Source organism: Parasteatoda tepidariorum, chromosome 6 (assembly GCF_043381705.1).
Source record: "Parasteatoda tepidariorum isolate YZ-2023 chromosome 6, CAS_Ptep_4.0, whole genome shotgun sequence".
In the NCBI taxonomy this organism is placed as follows: Eukaryota; Metazoa; Arthropoda; class Arachnida; order Araneae; family Theridiidae; genus Parasteatoda; species Parasteatoda tepidariorum.
The window spans coordinates 14813237-14834668 of record NC_092209.1 but is presented as its reverse complement, the minus strand read 5'-3'; the positions used below and the strand labels follow the sequence as shown (position 1 = coordinate 14834668).

The 21432-nt window shown below is 31.8% G+C and overlaps 1 protein-coding gene across 1 annotated transcript in view; it reads left to right on the top strand.

The window, feature by feature from the left end:
- LOC107450714 (exostosin glycosyltransferase 1 ttv) overlaps window positions 1-21432 on the top strand; it is a 252936-nt gene that overhangs the window by 218370 nt on the left and 13134 nt on the right. The window contains exons 4-5 of the mRNA XM_016066575.4: window positions 10815-11069; window positions 14443-14538. Of these exons, the coding sequence (XP_015922061.1) occupies window positions 10815-11069; window positions 14443-14538 (351 nt within the window). The remainder of the gene's footprint in view (window positions 1-10814; window positions 11070-14442; window positions 14539-21432) is intronic.

The following is a 21432-nucleotide window of genomic DNA, read 5'->3' as shown; positions in this document are numbered from 1 at the left end:
CTGAAATTACTTTCTTTTTTCTCACAACACTCACTAACTTGCTGCAAATAAATACTTCTTTGCTAGTTGTTCGCTGAGTTGCAACAGTGTGTTGGCAGGCAACTCTTAAATTAGTTTTTAAAAAAAGTACGTTGCGTGTTATATTCCTTTGCCAATTTAAACAATAGTGTAGCTTGTAAAGTTGCCAGCTAAAAAGTATCTATTCAAAATTTAAAAACTCTGAAACAATTCGTAGTAATAAACAACAAATTAATGGTATAAGCAATAAGAATGGGATACCAGCAAGTAACGTAGTGTGGATATTTCGCTCCTGATTAGTTTTCAAAACGAGACATTTATTTACATTAACAACTATTCTTCCCATTCTATTTCGCGTAGGCAAAGCCCGTCAAGCGTCAATTCTCTTAAATTATGCATTTTGTATTCTTACACAAGGATTTCAATTCTTTCACCATATGTTTCTTACTTAACACAAAGACATGAAGCCAACTAGACGAACTAATTCTGCATCGAAATTGTCAGATACTCAAAACAAAAATATATCACATTTACAATACATAACCAAATAATAAATCTAAGTTAAGTAGAAGACGTATAGGAGAAATAATTATATTTCAACATATTCGATGTGCGATACGACGTTGTATTTAATTAACATTTTAACTTATGTGGAGAAGTTAAGCTCAACTTTAACACGCCATTTTCTTAACTAACAATTAGCTTAGCTTTGACGTCATAGGAAAGTTGTGTAGGTATGTTTGATCTTCTTCTTAAAGTGCAAGTACCCAAATGAGTATATAGTTTTTGTTTCAACCGATCGTCTTTGTTAACTAAAATTGAAAAAAAACTAAAAGCAGTGAAATCTGTTAGCTGATCTGTTACTACGTCATCTGTTCGTGCAAGTTTCTACACAAAATATCTTTATAGTTATTCAGCAAAAATATATTTATGAAATAGTAATTTTAAAATTAGTATAAATTTGAATATATTAATGGTTACATTTTAAAAAAAATTCAGAATTTTATTAAAATTTGATGTTAACTTCGTATTCAGAATATTTCTATTGTCTACAGTAATTCTAGTGCCAATGACTCGAGATTCAGCCGTACTTTGAAACAAGACGCTTTTTTAAAAAAAAAATTTAAAACATACAACGCTTTTTATACTTTATTTACATCAACTAAATTCCCGCTCATGTTTTTTTTTTATAAAAGAAAGTTCTTTTTCACATTCTTTTATTTGGATTTAAACAGAACCTCCTTTCTTGAAAGAACAAGCAAAAATATCGCCAAAAAATCATAAAGTGTGATAAATGACAAGCAGCGCCGAATTCTTTTTATCATCTGGTATTTCTTTTTAAATTTGGCCGAGAATGAGGCGGAAATGGGCGAATTTACGTCTCGTTAAACGCCAACAAGAAGAAATATTAATGCAATAAACTTTTCTTATATAAAGTAAGGAAAAGTAGCCCAAGTGTTGGAAGATTTTTCCTCTTTTTATCACTCTTGTTTGGCGAGTTTTTACTTACTACTTAATTTGCATGTGTGTATAGTGTTAATGAAGAGGTCAGTGATTTTTTTTTCCTCCTCCCTTCTTTGAATTCATAAAACATTTTATTAGCTTTAAATTTTATATCCTTTGGAACAGTGTGGGAAAGATGAGTTCACTAAGTACTTAGCATTTTAGTATGTATTTTGATCACATGTAGATAATGGAATATTGTTTTTAAACTGCAATTAAAGATACGAGCCGTTTAAATTCTTTAATGATCAATTTTTTATTATTTTAAATTTTGATATGAATATAAATTACAGCAAATAAACTTGTTGATACGCTATGAGTGAAGTGTTAATCTTTATTTTTCCACCCTTCAATATAAGGAAAGCCTATTCTTGTATTTTTGTTTTCCTTTAAAATTAAATTTAAACTAAAAGGAGCATAGCTATTAATTTAAGACAGAGAAATTCATTTTTCTAAATTATTAATTGTCCGTTAATGACGATAAAGTGCAAATTAGCATTAGAGAGATTTTGCACTTCTCCATAGTCCCGTAACGTCACGCATCCTCACTTATGTAAGTTCTGCGCATGCTCTGTAGAGAACCTTGTTAATTATACAGTAACTGTGCTATCTAGAAATTCTTGAACGCGGAGAAGGTCTCCTTATTAGAGTAGTAACTCCTCAGCCGATGATCTTTTAGAAACTTATATGATTGCTAACTTTCAATGATTGTGAAATGGGCTATAGGAAATAAACGAAAAATTCGAGGAAACAGTTTTCTGAATTTTCTGGCCCAAATGTTAAAGATGGTTACTTTTTCTGAGGTAACACTAGACGTATGTACTCGTAGATGTAGAAGCGATGGCTTCAAACTTGATAGGCAGTAGACAGCAAAATCAATCGCTATACTGCAATATTGTTTATATTCGTTTTGACTCAAATTTTTTAGTTTTTTTTTCGCTTTTAGTTACGATTTGGAACAAAGCGAATTTCGCAATTTTTCTATACACTCTTAGAAAAAGCAATGTTTAAAGTTAAACCATAATATCAGTATTTTTATCTATATTACGGCGCAAGTTTGCTGCAACCTTGAACTACGATATCGTTTTGCATTTCTGGACCATAATATCGTTGAAGTATAATATCCATAATATCAACATTAAACCATACAATATCGGTACCTTCAATGTCGCAAGTGTACTCTGCAATCCTAACGAGGTGTTAAATTTAAGCCGTGTTTAAACCAAACAGTTTAATTTAACACATAGTATCGTGTAATTAATTTTAGATTAGGAATTAAATTAGAAAGATAATTTTATGAAACTTAGCTCAATTTTGTTTTTTTTCCAACAAATTTGAACCATATTACATATCAGCCCAGCCCAGCCCACCTAAACACCATCGAGCTTGAAGTTCATATGCATCATTTTAAAATTGCAGCGAATTAGAACGATATTATACTTCAGCGTACTCAAAAGCCATCGAGCTGTAAATTCACATGCATAATTTTAAAATTGCAGCCAATTGGAACGACATTATACTTCAACGTACTCAAGAACCATCTTTAAACTCGTACTCTTCATTTTAAGATAGCAGCAAATTTGTAAGATACTGTTTTCCCCAATCAAAAATCAATGATTTTGCAATTTTTGCTCTCCATTTTAAAGTTGCTGCAAATTTAACTGATAACATGTTTCGACGTGCTTAAAAATTTCTGTCAATATAGTTAAAACTAAGTCGACACTGAACCAGTGAATTTTAAATTGGTATACTCTATTCTGCATAATTCTGCTCCCTTTCCTATTGATATATCATTTTGAATTATGAACCATTGTATCCTATTTCTAAAATTTTTCTTTGATAGCCTCAAAATTATATTACTACTTTCAGCTTTATATCTGCCAACGTACTAGGCAGCTATATGCTAGTTCTGAAACAACCAAAAGGGATTTTCCAAAGAAACTGCTTTCCACAAATTCAGTTTTTCAACTCTTTTGAAACATTTTTATCCCTAATCTTTTCAGATATAATCCCTTTTCCTCCATCTTCCCTTTTTTCCGTCTACAGTTCAGTTCTGAAATCTTGAAGAAGAAAAAAAAAAGTAAGATAGTGCTGTGGCTTAAGGGGGTCGGGTAAAAGGGAAATAAGATAGTTTCAGAATCTATCAATCTGTTAAGAGCCCCCAGTTTGCGACATTTTATAAGATTAATCATTTTTTCCCCGTCTGCAGATGTAGGTAGGGAAAAACAATGTCACTTTTTTGTTTGAAAGGGGGCAAAGCTAAATTGCTTTCAACATTTCCTAATACTTTAATGCATTGCTGAAACACTGTTCCAACAGAATTTTTATTTTTATTCCCTTTTAGATTTAAGATATTTTTTTTTCCTTTAAGTTCTTCCCACGAAATTTTTTATTTAACTACGTTGCAGAAAACATTGCAGTAGTTAATTATTTGTGAAGTGTTAGGTACTCATTACCAGTGCATTACGAATATTTTGGTACAGTAACAGTAGTACCTGTTACCACAATTATTTTATTCTATGACCGTCGTTGAACAGCAATCCCAAGTTTAAGTTTACGACTACCAATATTCAACTCCGTAGCCTTGTAATTTTGAACACAATCTGAAGACAAGGACACTCCTAGATAAAGTATAGCCTGGTTCAATAGCCTAGATCAGTGATTCTCAACCACTGTGCCGCGGCACTTTTGTGTGCCGCCAAATTCTTAAAATGTGCCGCCAAATATTAGAAATGATACAATAAAAATTATAATGCTTTTTTTTATTACGAGTATAGTTTAAATTAAAGAAAAGTGTATATATATAAAATATAATATATATATAAATATTCACATTTAATAATTTTTCCATGCTTTAAACGTGAGAACATCTTTGTCGGCCATTGTCTTGTCTCTGACAATCTTAAAATAAGAAGGAAGTGCTTAAATTGTGATTGACAATTTTAAGAAATGTTGAAATAAGTAGGAAATTTAATGATTATTAAAATTATTAATTAACAAAGGAAAGATAGCTGAATAATAGCTTTCAAACTGAAATAAAAGCTAATCGTTAAAGTAAGCTATGCAATACAAATTAACAAAGGATAACTAACAAAAAAAATAAGCTAACTATTAATAATCAGCAAAAAAACCTGTTAACATGACATCACAAAAAAATAACAGTTAATAGCTATAGAAAACAAGCTAACAATTAATAACTAGCAAAAAAAATAATAACTGTTACTAACTAATAAAAAATTAGTGGAAAGAAATAATTAATCCCTTAATAAACGTGCTTTTGTAGTACATATTTTATTTCACATTCAAAATTATTATCACAAACTATTTAACACAGTGTATTATTATAGGTATGTAAACAACTTTTAAACTAATTATTTTCATTGTGTGCCGTCAAATTTCAAAATCGTTAAAAGTGTGCCGCCCCCCAAAAAAGGTTGAGAATCACTGGCCTAGATAAAGCCTGACGCCAAGGAGACTCAAGCTCATGTTCCGTGTCTACCACTGAGTATATTTGACGTCAGCACTGTGGTCGGTGTGAGCCGGGTGCGGAATTCGTGTCGACTAGCCATGACTGCTATTTGAACCAGGTTCACCTCACGAGAAAGCGAACTCACTATTCCTTGCACCAGTGATTCTCAACCTTTTTTGGGGGGCGGCACACTTTTAACGATTTTGAAATTTGACGGCACACAATGAAAAAAATTAGTTTAAAAGTTGTTTACATACCTATAATAATACACTGTGTTAAATAGTTTGTGATAATAATTTTGAATGTGAAATAAAATATGTACTACAAAAGCACGTTTANTTTTTTCTTATCATCAGCTTGCATTTTTAATGTTTTTACATAATATAAATTTGAAGTATTTTTACGTTCCCTTCACATTTAACCTATTCATAACTTCATAACTACTGTCTTGAATGGTTATTTTAATATAAATATGAATACTGAAAAAGGAAAAGAATGTTATGGCCTCTTCAGAAACGTATGTAAAAATTAGGACAACCAAACTAACACCAATTGATGCAACCCATAACTATATATATATATATATATATATATAAGTCAGTTTCCTCTCCAGGCTACTCTACCACCGAATTGTTCATACACTTTTCTCGCTGTAAAGGCTTGCTATTCCAAAACCTTTAAAAATTGCTGGCACTAAATGCCAAGGTACGCTAGCTCTTGCTATTTTATTGTATTCTTTATAGATTTCAAATAAGAATTTAGAAGAAATCAAAATTTAGATCAAATTAGAGCTTAAAGAAAAAATTCAATGACCTAATTTTTCATGAACCAAATATTTAATTCTTAATTTTAAGTCCTTTTAAGAATTTAATTCCTAATCCATTATTCATATATTTTAATAAAAAAAAAAGGAAATATTGTGTAAACACCGTTAATGGGAAATCCCTTAGAAGAGAAATTCTTTAAATTACGTTATTGTCGAATGCTGCCTTCAGTCCCATAAATAACTTTTTAAACCTGATAAATTTTTCCCTATCGTTTATAAACCACTTGATATTTCAGTCTTGATAATTTAATCTTTGAACTTCTTTCCGGGTTAAACCAATAAGGCGGAGGCGTTCGCATTCTTCCACTTTTTAAACCTGAATATTTCATTTTCAATAATTAATCATTTTATATACATCGGTGCATCGCTCTCGCTTTAAAAATAGATCTTCGGTGTATATTTACGCCAGGCATTCATAAAAGTCTTAACTGAAATCTTCGGAGATGGATTTAACTTTTACTAAGAAAGGGGAAAAAGTTTAAGTAATAAAATATTCCAGAGAAGATGCTATTCCCCTCCCTTTTAACATCTAAAAGGAAATATTTCTTTTTAGACCATAAATAAATTCGCGCAATTGTAAAAGGTCTTCCCACTCCTAGCATTTTTGTTGCCAGAATTTTTCACCAAAATGGATGAAAAGCTCATTTATTATTTTTTCTCCCCTTCATACCTTGCTCAACTCTCCCTTTTTCTCCTAAAGAGTTTTAGAAAACCCGGAAAAAATTTATAACCTTTTCAGAGATTTTTTCCCCCCTTCCTCTTTTAAAACTCGTTAGGATTTTTAATTTTGAAATATTCAACTTTTTCGTTTTAGAGAATTTTTTTTTTTCATCTTAAATGGATCTTTTTATTTTGTTTGCGTGATTTTATTTGAAGTTACGTTGCGCACATTAAGTTTGATAAAGGAATAGAGAGAAAAATATTTCTATTCGCTATTTTGTTCGACAAGCGATTTTAAACTGATATGAAAATTTATTCCACTAGTCTTTATGGGCTTTTTTTTTTAAATTTTAAGAATAGTATTTGTATTAAATTTTGTATGTGATCTATTAAATGATTTATTTGTTTTGAAATTTTTCAAAATTTATAATTATATTCCCCGATATAAGAGTTATTTTAGGAGTAATTTGGTACCGTTAACAGATCATTTAAAAAAAAAAATTATCTCTAAAATAGCTCCTTAACTCAGAGATGCTAACTGCTCCAGACACGCAAAAATAATTTTAAAAACGGTGAATAACTACAAAGTAATTTTTGCAAATATTTGACTATTTTTGCTTGCTTTTTGAAAGATATGGCGTGACATGTTATCAATAAAGTGGTGAACTATATAACCTTACGAATTGTATAGAAATAGTGGTGGATAAAATTCTACAAAATTGAATTTATTAAACGAAGAATCACAATTGATAAACTACCACTTTTAAATATATATTTGCTGTCCAGAGCAAGTTGGCATCCCTGCCTTAACTTAAAACCCTTCACAATACTTTTTATTTTAAAAATTGACTCTTCAAAAAATTCATATGACTTTTAATTCATAAGTCATATGGCTTTTAATTCATAATTTTAATACTACAGCTGTGACCGGGATAGCCTGGTTCGTAGGGCGCTGAGCTAATGTTTGTGAGAACGGGAGTTCGAATCTAGCCGGCCGAAAACTCACCATGCAGTAAAGGGTGGCTGGCGCACGTTAAATCTGGCGGGTCACAAAGTCCTCCATGTTTCCATTTCTAATCAATACCTCTGGGGGTACTGAATTGGGGATTGATCGTTCAGGTTAAAATTACGGTCTGTGGAATGGGTTTGTGAATGGGTCGGCCCTATAAACGAGTGTGACGTATGGGTGTGACAGCAGTCGAACTCTTAGCCACAGATGGTGCCACTGGATAACAAGAACAATCTCACCCCCTCTGCCGTAATGGACAACAATACCACTATTCCTTATATCCACAAAACAACCCATCACTAATCCTTTTTATCCCACAAAAACAGAACCTCGTTTTCGTTTATTCACTAAAGTAGAACTTAAGGTCCTAGTTCATTGAATATACGAAAATTATTTTCAAGCATGCAAAAAACATCACCCTATTTTCTCAAAAAATCTGGAATAACCTTTGATATAACTAGTAAGGGTTTTTGGAGACTCGTGTGTAGCATTTTCATTAGACGTAAGAATGAAACGCTTTGGTGATGGATGAACAGGATGTTCCGTAATTACTACCTTTAATATGTATTTTTTTAAAGATCAAACAACGAAAAATGCAAGTCATTAACCGCAATAAATACCATAGTGGCAGAGAGGGGCAGAACATGGTGAAATGCATTTCCGCGCGCTATGTAGAGGTCGTGAGGAACAATCAGGTTTTTAACGAAGATTTTTAACGATCTTACCCCTTCAATTTCTTGCGATTATTTATTTATTATTATCGTTTTAATATCATTCTTAATTTATTCAATTACAATAACATCTACAATACTCAAAAAGAATTTCCTCAAACAATTGCGTAACTATTGGAAGTAAGAAAATGTTGAATTAATTATTCTTTTAAGATGCATTTAAGAAGAAAAAAAATTTTTTTTGTGTGTAATAGACGCATTTGCAAAGCGGCTTTAACTTTCTATAAATTTTTTCTCCTGCTAAATTCTTTGTAAAATGAATGAAAATCTTGTTTATTATTGCCCCCCCCCCTATTCATTCTTTACGATCTGAAGAGTTTTAGAAAAGTTAGGAGAAATTATATATGCATTTCAAAGGTTTTTAAAATCTTAGGATTTTTTTTTTTTTAATTTCTAAATTGTCTATTATGTATTTTTTTTTTTTTTTTTTTTTTTTTTTTTTTTNTTTTTTTTTTTTTTTTTTTTTTTTTTTTTTTTTTTTTTATCTTTATAAAAATTTTTCCGTTAGTTTTATATGCAAATTGATGCATAAAAGTTTTCAATATTTGTTTAAAATTGCTAATAAGAAATATAGTTTTGGTTCATTTTCCTTTCAAAGTTGAAGTGGAAATTGTGGCTTTCATCCAAAGTTTTCGAATTCCTTTGAGGAATGTGTTGTTAAAAACTGTTTTACAAATCAGGCTCGCTGTTATTTGCGCGGTTTATTTATTGAATTTTGCGAACGTTAAAGTAGCCTAGTTGGATCGGAAAAGTTATGTCATGAAGTACAAGTAAAGAAATGAATAAATGTTCAATTGATGTGAGTGTTGGAGAATCGATATTTTTAAATATATTCATCTTTAAAACTTTTTTCTATTCTGGAATGCATTGAGTTTGTTTTTTAAATATTCATTATATTAAAGTAAATTTATTTTAAAAGTCAAAATCTTCTCGATTTTATTACTCTATAAAGGTGAATTAGTTCGTATATTTCAGTATGCTTTTTTTGTGGATTTAATGTTATGGTTGCTAGTATTGACTACTGATGTATATATATATAAAATTTTTAAACTTTTCCTTCCTGACCATTTAAGAAATACTACTATGAAAGAAAAAACATTTTTTTTAATTGATAATTTAGAAACCAGCTTTAATTTTTGTTTTTTTTATATTATTCTTGTTTAATTTCAGAGCATTCCGTATTCCGCGTGAAATCAGTGTTTTGTTGTTGTTGTTGTTGTTGCTAATTCCCATCTGGTCTGACGGGGTCAGACCAGATCAATGAATCCNGAAGAACGCTATTCGTCTTCCTGTGATCGGTATACTTATTTCATAAACAGTTTAAATTAGTGAACGAGTGTTTATAATCTCTCGTATTAAAATATGATCAGAATGTTTTCGTCCTGAACTGTTTCAATTAGTGAGACATTGTTGATAATCTCTAGCATTAACACGTTGACTGCCGCATCACCCATATTCGGGAGACGCTTATTTGTTTACTTGCGAAGGATAATCGTATGTTATTAATATTTTATTATTCTTTGGATGTATATAAATGTCAAAAATTATTACTGGTTGAAAGGAAAAAAATAGACTCTCAGAACCCCTGTGACCTATACGCGGAACCCTTTTTGAAATTCTTTTTTTCCCACCCATACACGGAACTTTTAAGTACAGACGAGAGAGTTTTAACAAATAGAGAATTTCAACAAATGTACTGACCAAACACATATTATTCTCAAACTCTTACCAGAGATGCCAACTGCTCCGGACACGCCAGAATAATGAAAAAAACGGTAAATGATTACAAAGTAAATTTTGCAAATATTTGACAATTTTTGCTTGCTTTATATGAGGTATAGTATGGCATAGGTAGTATAAAGTGGTGAATTATGTAAGCCTACGAATTATTTAGAAATAGTGGTGGATAAAAATCTTCTAAATTGAATTTATTAAACCAAGAATCACAATTGCTAAACTACCACTTGAAAATATATATTTGCTGTCCGGAGCAAGTTGGCATCTCTGTCTTACCAACCTTCATGTTTCATACGCATTTTCAATATGGCACCAATGCTGCCACAAATAAAGCCATTGTCATTGTCTCATACCATTAACAGGGTGCGTAGCGTTTTTGAAAAGTGCTTAAAGGTGCTTATTTTCTATTTTCGTTTTTTAAAAGCTCTTAAAGGTGCTTTTTCATTGGGTGCTTTTAAAAAGTGCTTAATTTTCCCTTTTTCAAAATGAGATTTTTCCTTTACTATGTTGATTTTCGCTTTGAATTATGCAAAAGGACACAGTTCACATTGTTCCCAAATTCAACCCAAATCTATTTCGGCGTATTGTCAGTCCGTAGTGTATAAAAACGTCATTTGTTTTACATGATTCAAAATTTCATGATTTTTGACATGACTGTTAAAACAAGATAAAACCGACAATTGTCAAAACCCTGCTGATTATGATATATTTTTAAGTGCTTGAAAAGCGCTTATAGTTGCTTATTTTTTGTTGAATAATTTGACTATGCATCCTGATTATGATGAAGTCATTATCTTTTGAATTATCGTAATCGGACATTTTTTTACACAAGTGCTTACGTATGTTATTTCTTTCTTCCAGATTATCAGGGAAAGAGTTCGAATTCCACTTCAGCGGAGTTCTTATGTTTGGAATAGCCATCCGGGAGCCCTTCCCACACTGCCACAATTCTCTGATGTGTTGCGCGATTTTCCTTTTTACCTGAATCACCTAGGTGCATCTCCTCATTCCAAATTTACCGCCGTCATCTATGTATCCATGGCAACGCCCTCAACACATTCATCACCCCTTATTCGACTTGTCAAAACTGTCGCCAAATCCGCCAATGCTGCCAGAGTAAGTGTTTAGTCAAAATTTTACTTCATTAAAATTTGTTTGAAATGTGTATGGCGAAATTACTTAATGAAAGTGTGGAACCGATGATGAATTGGATTCCAAAGTTCGCAGTTTATCAAAATATCAACTAATTAAAATAAGATCTGACTGATACACTTGTTCAATAAAGCAGCGAGCACGTATTAATTTTTGTAATAATATTCTTCACCACACCCTCTCAGTATAATTATACAGAAGTAATAATTTTTGAAAACTGCTGTAGCTTGTCATTTAAAGAGATTGCACCTTTTAACTTCTTATATTGAAAAATTAATATACAGGGGGATTGTGGTTAGAAGTATCCAGTATAAGATCAAAATGGTCCGTTTTTGTAGACTATGTTGATGAAATGGTTAACTAATATGAATCATTGAAAACGGAATCTGCAATGAAAATAGTTCACATTTCGACCGATAGATGACGCTTTCCATGGAAAAAGATAGTAGTCCCTGTCGTAAGATCATCTTACGCTTTATTAGAAAGAACTAGAAGAAAGGGTTTCAATCTTTAAAAGTATTGGCAAATTAAAGATATACTGAAGAAAGAAAACCAAATTTGAAAGCATATGTAACGCTTCACATTGTTGCAGTCAAGGTTAACTATTAGGTTGAGTTAAATCAATCTTTAGCCAGGTATGCTAATTTTGAAATGGTGAATAACGTCAATATGAAAAAGGAGCATCAATTTTGTAAAATTGAATAGCTTTTGTGATCTAAATTTTAATATTTAAAAAATCACTCCAACGCTTCATTATCTGGGCCGTAAGAATTCGCAGAAATGGGGTAAGATTCACTGATTTGAGAATTTGTATCAAAGCGGAAAAATCTTTACCAAATTGACGATTTTTAAAATTAAATAGCATTTGTGGTATAATTTTCTAATGCCCAGAAAGTTACTCCAATGGTGCATTCTCTGGGCTCAAAGAGTATTAACAGAAATAGAACTGTTCAAATTCAGATAATTCTTTACGTCAAAGTAGAGGGCATATATGGTTTCGCTTCAAAATTTAGTCACCTGAACATTAGCCCTTGCTTTTAGTGCCTGGAAAAAAAACACTTTTAACCGTCTCTAGTGCGATGTAACAAGTTTGGCAACTCTAATTCAACAAATGTTACAAACCACTAGAAATTTAAAACTAATTATTTTTATATCTTCGGCAACCACTACTCTTTAAACAAAAAGCTAAAGAATGTCTCTGCACTTGGTAAGTACTGTCTCTAAAGTAGCACTTGCTAATGTCCTATCTGATTGAAATTTTCAATCCGAATTCGTTATTCCTGAAAGGGTTAAGGGCGGTGTATAAAAAACACCCACCATATGCTAGCTCTTTGGTGGCGCAGTTGATTAAGGCATCGCTTACCGCTGTTTGCAGAGCTGGTGGTAGTGAGTTCGATCCTGATAGCCGACAAAACACCCGGAATATATAAACAGCGAGATGCATGCTAAATCTGTTCAGGCTAAAAGTACACTCGTTGGTTGTGGTGTGAAAGTTTGGAAAAAGGGGTACCAGCTTAGGCTCTGTCCTCGTCTCCTGATCAGGGTCAAAATTATATGTCATTCCTACAATGGTCGTTAAAAGATTGAGCCCTAAAAATGGGGCTAGGTGCTTTGGCATGGTAGGGTGATGTAATGTTGGACTGAAGATTTTAATGAAAATTAATAACCATTTTTAAACCTTTTTACTACCAAAATTAAAAGTCCAAGAAACATAACGTACTGCATTTAATAAAGCCTAATAAAAAAGTATGTTTAAACTAGAGGAGTATTTTTATCTATGTATTTTATTTGATGAATATTTTCTTGTCTGTGTCTGTCCATGTGAATAATTCTGTTATACTGTTCTCGATTAATTGTGGGGACATTCTATGGGGAGGTGTGGAGGATGACGGCCTGTTATAGCTAACATTATTCTTATCCTCTGAAGTATGACTGATTTATTATCCCCAGTCGGCTATTCGAACGCCGGCGGTGGAAGAACGCTATTCGTCTTCCATTGGTTAAAGAAACTTTTCTGAATAGTTAGTGGAGGAAGGATATTTTTAGATGTAAAAGATTGTTTTATTTAAGAAAAAAATAATTTTTCGAAGACATTATTCTATAGGCTGCATTATTTCAATAAATAAAAATATTTAAGGTTTTTATGTCTTGAAACGTACTGGCTGACCGAATTTGTTTTGCTCTAAATTTGACGTAATTTCTTTTTTCTCTTCACTTAAAATTACTTAAAGAGATGGATTTATATTATATACTTATTTTATATATTACCTTATATATTTAAAATTACATAAAGGGATGGACTACTAATTTTCGGTAAAAATAAAATACTGTTAATATTAGTTTTACTTTTTTCCCCTGAGAATTAGCAGTCCGGTATGTATCTTATTTAAATAAATACGGTTGCTTTTCAACAAAATTTGAAGAAGAGCCTCAGAGCTCATACAAATCATGATAGGCTAAACGCCGAAACCAAGTTATACCTAATAAAGGATTTTCTTTTCGCTCCTTTTCTTGCTGTTTTTTCTTGCTCCTGTCATCGTTTGAGAATTTGTTTTCTTTTTTTTTTCCTTCTATACTTTAAAAACATATCATTGATGATACACTGGAAATTAAGACCGTCCAGTGATGATACACTGGAAATTAAGATCCATCTTCTTAAACTGCATCCCTTAACAGCCTGGAGGGAAAATATTCTTTAGAAAAAGTAATCAAACAGTTTATCTAATCCTTTTCAGTGGCGTAGCAAGGGAGAGGTATTTTATCAAACTTTCCCTAAAAATTGTATTGTTTCACAAAATGTTTCCTTAAACATCACAAATTGTTAGATTAAGTTTGATATTTTATAGTTTTGGCTACCACTTTAGTTGGTTTCCACTTTAGAAACATCGCTTTCACCTAAATTCAGATCAAAGAATAGATATTTATATTATTAATCTAGTATGATAACTCGAGTTTTTCCAAGGTACTCTCCAACAATCACGAGAACTCCCTGCTTAAATTATGAAGTTGTGTGCCGCTATGTAAACTTTTTATAACGCCATTTCTGATAGGCGAGAATTGAAGAAAGCATAATATTCTTTCCATTTAAACAAATACGAAATTGTAAACCCCACGTCCCGATTTGCAGGAGCCAGTCGCTGTAACCACAGTAAACGCCAGCACGGCAAGTGAGGTGTGACTTGAGGAGTTCTCCTTACAAGCGAACAGTAAATTTCCGAAATGAAAATAAGCTTAATTTTTAAAAAAGTATTCAATAAAACTTTTTTCCTAGATAAATTAAGTAGAATATGCTTATTTCGCAATAAAAGTAATTAAATTTTCACTTGTCTTTTTTCAGATTGTTGTCATCTGGAATAGTGAGACTGTACCAGCATCTTCTGTGAAGTGGCCTTCATCCCCAATACCCATAAACGTCATTCAGGCACAACATAAGGTGAGACACAGCTCTCTCTCTCTTCTTTGATATTTTATTTAATTTTAAAATGACTTTGTAAGGTTTTAAAATATTGCCAACTGTGATGATACAGTATTCATTTTACCCATTGGCAAAATGGGTGTTGTTTTGGGTTTGATGGCGTGCGCACCACATTTGGACATCATCACACTTTTCAACTCTGTTCAAGAGTAATAGTAAACAGTGCGCATGCGTTGCTATGGCGACCGCTGCTGTTAACATCAATATTATATCCTATATTTTCGTGAATTTGATAATGTAAAATCAATGTTATCTCAAATATCATATATTACATTTTCGTGAATTTTAGACTTAATCGATATATTTAATCTCTGGTTCGAACCTCTGAAAATAAGCTTAAACTCATTTCTGAAACCAGCTTATCTGGATAGTAATGGCAGTCCTTGTGCAATGCTGATCTCATTGCTATTATGGTGTCTTAGTCCAAGAACTGAAAGCTATATGTGTTTTAAGATAGCACATAAATATATGATTTGGAAATTCTGTTTGTATGCTCTATATTTTAAATTGATATCCCTCACTTGCAAAAATTTTTTAAGGGTTGTCCATTATTTTCAGTACGTTTTACAGTTAGTTGTGGAGTGATATAAAATCTTTCGAAATACTTTTTGGGAACCCCTACTATTATAATGTCAAAATTAAGATTCACATGTACAGTGCACAAAATTAAAAAAAAGAACCACTCGGAATAACTTTTGATTTAATGATCGGATCTTCACGTTCTAGGAATCCATCTTAATAATTCCAGAGGGTGACCTCAAATATGTCAATTTATTAGAGCAGACGATATTTTAAGTCACAAACTTACTTTATCTGAATGAACGTACGTACATTTTTTCGACGGATTCGTAGTTCTGATCTCCGAAATATTGGGGGTAGCTGCCATCTGGGAAATATGGTCCCAATAGTTTGGTCAAAAAAGCGGTTCAGAATTCGGGCTACTTAATGGTGATTCTACTTTTTGGGTATTTCGAAATGTCTCGAGAACTTTTTAAGTTGATCGAAAAATTTTTGATAGCATTTCTTTCTTCAAAGATAATTCCATACAAAAAATAACTTTTCATAAATATCTATTATTTTTATTATTTTATTTATTAGTTGAAACAAATTTTGAATTGCAAGGTTTTTTTTTACATCATTCAGAACTATAATTTTACATGGCAAACTGCAAAATTTGAGTAAAATCGGTCAAACAGTTCCTACGAAATCGAATTTTCAAACTTCATTAAAAACGTGGCGATCCGATCTGAAGTTATTCAGGTAAATCGGGTTTTTTTTGCACTGTACTCTTTAATTTTATTATTGCTGTTATTATTACCATAACTCCTTTTTTGCCCAATTCTCTATTCAATTTATCACGTCTCCAGCATAAATCTAGAAAAGATGATTTATATCCGGGTACTTTCTATTGATTTATAACATATTTGAGAAGAAGGAATAAAAAAAAATGTAGTTCGAAATTGCACCTCTCAGGAGAATATCCATTTCGTTGCATGATCCATCGACTCTTCGATTGTTCTGATACGGTTCCTAAGGTTTCCGTATCAGAATCCAAAATCAACTTGTTTAGCTATTCCCGCCTCTGGATGTATAAGCCTTAATGGCCACTCTGTGTTGTCCAAAGCCCATTAGCTGACCGTTACTGCCATTGGCTATCCGAAGTGGACCAAGCGATGGAAAGTACTCGCGTAATTGAGTTTCGCCGCAGAAGACGATTCTTGCTTCGATAAATCCGATCGAATTCTGTGGAATATCCCTCTCTACTGTTTCCGATTCTTGATATTAAATTTTCAGGCGATTGCTTGCTTAGAAACTGAGAAGGCTCTACCAATCTGGAGATCTTGCAATTTAGTGGGAATTTTCTGAGCTGAGCAATTGTGGCTAAGAACAACGTTCATCTTCAAGTTTTTATTAGTTTCTTTAAAAAAAGAACTTAATTAAATGTTGGTTTGTTTTTAAATGAAATATAATTATATTTATTGACTTGTAATTTTGAAATTCACTTATATGTTATACTTACTTATATGTTTTCATTTATATGTTATATTGTTTTCTTACTTTTTCCCCGGTTTTTGTGCAACTGTCGCTGAGATATATAATTTTATATCTTGTGAATTTTGAAGGCAAGGGTTCCCAAATGGTGTTCCGTGGAACCCTATGGTTTCGTGGAAGGGTTCTGAAAGCTAGGACTTATTTTACCATAAACGGTAACTTTTTTCCCGGTTTCTGTGCAACTGTCGCTGAGATATATAATTTTATATCTTGTGAATTTTGAAGGCAAGGGTTCCCAAATGGTGTTTAGCTTTTTAGCTACAAGGGTTCTGGGAGCTAGGACTTATTTTACCAGATACGATTTTCTAAGCCTGCAATTAAGTTAATTAACTATTATTTCTATAATATATAAGTTATTTTTATGGCATTATTTAATTATTATGCTTGTGAAGAAAGAAAAGCAAAAATAAAAAAAAAATTCTTATCGAAAATATATTGAATAAATAATGAAATGGACACATTTATGAACAATTTCATTAGTTAGTTTGGATAGAATAAAAATAATTAAATTTAGCAGTGACGAAATATGTTTCTCTAATAACCATTTTCAACGTTTATTTCAGTCTTTTTTTTTCTTGTCTTAATTTCGATGAAAACTAAGTTATAGCTCATGTAAATTCAGTTTATACATACATTAAAATCAAATTCGAAGACTTCATGCCTTTCCATCAGACCTACTAATCTAACTGTTTGACTTAATAGTATTAATAAAGCGATGCTATGAAAAATGTACTTCTTTCATTTATTATTTTTTATAACCGTCGTTGAACACCCGGTTTAATTTTAAGTTTATACAACCAATATTCAACTGTCTTGTAATTTTAATAATCCATTATTAATTAACATAACAGGATAATTAACATAATCCAGATGACAAAGGCACTCCTGAATCAAGCATTTATAACCGTCGTTGAACAGCCGACCCAATTTTATGGGTTTACGACTACTGATGTTCAACTCCGTAGCCTTGTCATTTTGAACCCAATCCAGAAGACAAGGGAACTCCTGGATCGAGTATTGGGAGAAATTTGCCTTCGTCCAGGACTTTTTGAGGGAGCTAATCCGCATTTGCGTTACATGGAGAAGAAGACCACGAGAACCTCCCACGGTTATTCTGATGGCAAGGCGACTCTAACCCATGATCCGTCTAGAACTGAGGATATTTCACGTCAGCATTGTGGTCGGTGCAAACCGGATGCGGATTTCGTATCGACTGGGATTCGAACCCGGTTCGCCGCATTGGAAGGCGAACGCTCTATCCCCTGAGCCATCGCGGCTCCTGAATCAAGTATTGGAAGAAATTTCTCATCGTGGAAGACTTTCTTATTTTATTTTTGAAGCAACTAACCCGCATTTGCGTCGCTTGGAGAAGACAACCTCGAAAGCTTCCCACGGTTAGCCTGACGGCAAGGGGACTGAACCTTGTTCTGCAAGTGATCTACTCGTTTTTGAGCTCACAGCGCCCTCTCAGTAAATGGGTTTTACCAGAGACTCTACTCCATGATGCGTCTGCCACTAAGGATATTTTACGTCCGCACTGTGGTCGGTGCGAGTCGGATGCGGAATCCGTACCGATCAGCCGTCACTATTTCAAAATAATTAATAATATTTCAATCATTAAATGTTTTGATTTATTTATAAAGTCTTGGGATTCCCCCAAAAGAAGATAAATTGTTTTGGGTTACATGTCCGAAAAAATTGGAAAACACTGTTCTAAAATAAACATGCTAAACCATCACCTATTGAAATTTTATTTTTTGAAAAATGCATTATTTGACATGCGTTCTATTAAAATTGAGTTTAATTGCTTTCCAGATATTAGAGTTATGTTTCCGGTGATGCTTTGCTGTAAATAGCAATAATGTAATCTGTAATTTTGTTGAATCTCTCCTGGAAAAGACTGAGAGTTTCATTTCTATAATTCAGTGGAAACCTGTTGAATTAAATAAACAAATAAAAACGCTTTTTCTGTCTTAATTATTCCTTTTGAGATAATAACAAATTAAATAAGTTAGTAACAATTTTACCTCCTATTATGACATGTAATTGAGTTTTGAGTTATTTGTATAAAAAGTCTAGTGGTTTACAAATACTCCTTTCTAAAATACTTTTCCTAATTTTTCGTGTATAAAAACGAACGTTTCGCAGATTTTAATAATTAACTTTTGCCAATTAAGTCTGTCCAAAAGATTTCTTCATTTCTAAAAAAAGGTTAATACATATTAATTTCCAACAAATTTTTATTTATTCTAAAACCTCTTATCCTTTTTTAGAAAGGAGCTTTGTTTACTTTAAAGACATTTTAGAATATTTCTTTATACTTTAAAGAACGTTTTCTCCTCCATTTTTCTTTTTCACCTTCAACAATCCCTTACACGTAAATAATATATTTTTATCTTTTCTATCTTGGCGTAATATTCCGTCCCTTCAAATATCCATTCCCCACACTCTGTAATCAGTCGCCAAAAAACACCGAGATAGGAAAAAAGTAATGACGGTTTTCTTTAAAATATATTGCTTTTTTTCTTTTTTCATTGGGTTAATTTTCTTTTGACGTTGTCATTTAGAACGATATGAAAATGAAGTAAATATTGGCTGGGAGTTAAATTCTTTTTTCGTTATTTGGCGATTAAAGAAAATGTCTAAGTCTGATTGTTTTTTCTTCAATTTTGAGAGGGCTTTAAATTGATATTTTCTTTCTGATTGTCTCTGTTTCTTGGATTTGTTTTAAAACGCGTAGGCGAACTAAAATTATTTTTCTCATATCTCTTTGTTCAGCAACAATGCGTAGGTTTGAATTTCGAGTGAATTAGTTCGGAAAAATGTTGCTGTTTGAATAGACGTGGGTGTTTAACTATAAGACAGATTAATATTTTAAAACTGCAAATCCTTCGCAAAAGAATAGTAAGCGGTTTAGTTTTAGAAATTGTTTCGTGATGTTGTTGTATTATTCTTACTAAGTAATTGCTATAGATTTGCATAACGTATCAAAACTTACGCAAATTTAATTAGTTGGTATTATATTTATCTGAATTTGAAAGTCTTAGTTATTTTTAATTCTAAATAGTCTTAAAAGATTATAGTACTATATTAAAAACTTCTCTTTTTGTTTGTATAGTTATGATTAAATTGTAAATGTATGTAACAATTTTTAACATCTATTTTCGTAACATATTTAAACTATTTTAACATATTTTTTTTAAAGCTATTACCTCACACAATTCTTTTACATTACTATAACTGAGCGAATTTATTTGCTACTGAGCAAAATTATTTTAAATTAATTTTTTTTTGTGTGAATTTATTAGCTGCCAAAATAACTAAAAAAAAATTTTTTTACTTTTTTATTCAAATTATGTTTTTATGTTTCATGTAAAATGCATAATTAAATAATGATTTTGCAGATTTGGAAATATCATTTCTTAAGGGAATTTTATTTTGACTCTAAAAAGCAGGGAATAATAAGGCAAAATTGTATTTTATTTTATTTTTTACGGAAACCTGAAAAATTACTATATCATACCAAAACCTACGGGGTTGAACTTTTTGAAAGTCGTAAACTCAGATTCGGGTCGGATTTTCAACGCTGGTTATAACATAAAATAAATGTTCAGAGCAAAAAGGAGTATCAATTTGTAAAATTACTGAGCCTTCTGTATATATTTTCATGTACTCTTACACACACTATCTGTTTTTAATTCTATTTAATGTTACACGGGACACCTAATATTTAATTTCAGTAGACTCTAGTGTAAACATATCTTAGATTGTATTGTCACGATCAATCAACATCACTGGCTAAAGGATATAGCTGAGTGATTTTTTGTGCTTTCCCCCCGAAACGAATAACAACCATGCTATTTTACATCCCTTAGGAAAATTTACCATAGACACGACCGTGGTAATCTATGACACCCTTAAAAACTTACAAGGTAAGATACCTTAAGCCTATGGTAGCCATAGAAACTCTATGGCAGTTATATAGCAAAACACCATGCGGCTATGGTTGCTGTAGAAATTAGTATGACATTCTTAAGGCAAGACATCATAAGCCTATGGAAACCCTAGAATTTGTATGGAATTATATGGCGGTACACCATATAATTCCACAGATGGCGGTAAATTAAGGGGAAATACAACAGCATTTCAACTTCAAAGAATGTCCACCTCTGGCAAGTGGACGGCAAAGCATGCACGCGACACCGATAACTCGAAATTTTTGTTACTTTATAATCAACTCAATAATCTAGAACCATATTAGCTCTTGCAGCTACAATAATCTTGAGTGAATTTCGCTGACATCAAATCTTAGATTTTTTGCCCTTCTACGGTATTGTGTTCCATATTTGATGTTATGGTTGATTTTGGATTAATGAACAGTAGAGAACCAACAAAATCTATAAGATAAATTAAAATTTTTACTAATATCACCTTTATTGTTTTCTTCTTAAATTTTAATTTAAGATTTAAATTATCCGAGTATTGTCCGGTAAAACCTCTTGGCTTTCTTACATATTTGCTGTCCTTCCTCATATATTTAATAATTTAATCTCTCGCCTTAATTTCTCTTATTATAAGTAAGTATTCTTGTAGTATAATCATTGTGAAAAGCATCGAAAACTGACTATCATTCAATCACTCTTGTTCATTGCTGTCGATGTATAAATTTCCCTATGTATAGTTGTATGATAAACTGTGAAGAAATGTTGCTATAATTGATTAAATTTAAAAATTTAATCAAAAGTTATAGCAAGCCATAGTCTTATGGCAAAAATTTGCTTTATAAAGAAATACCTTTGG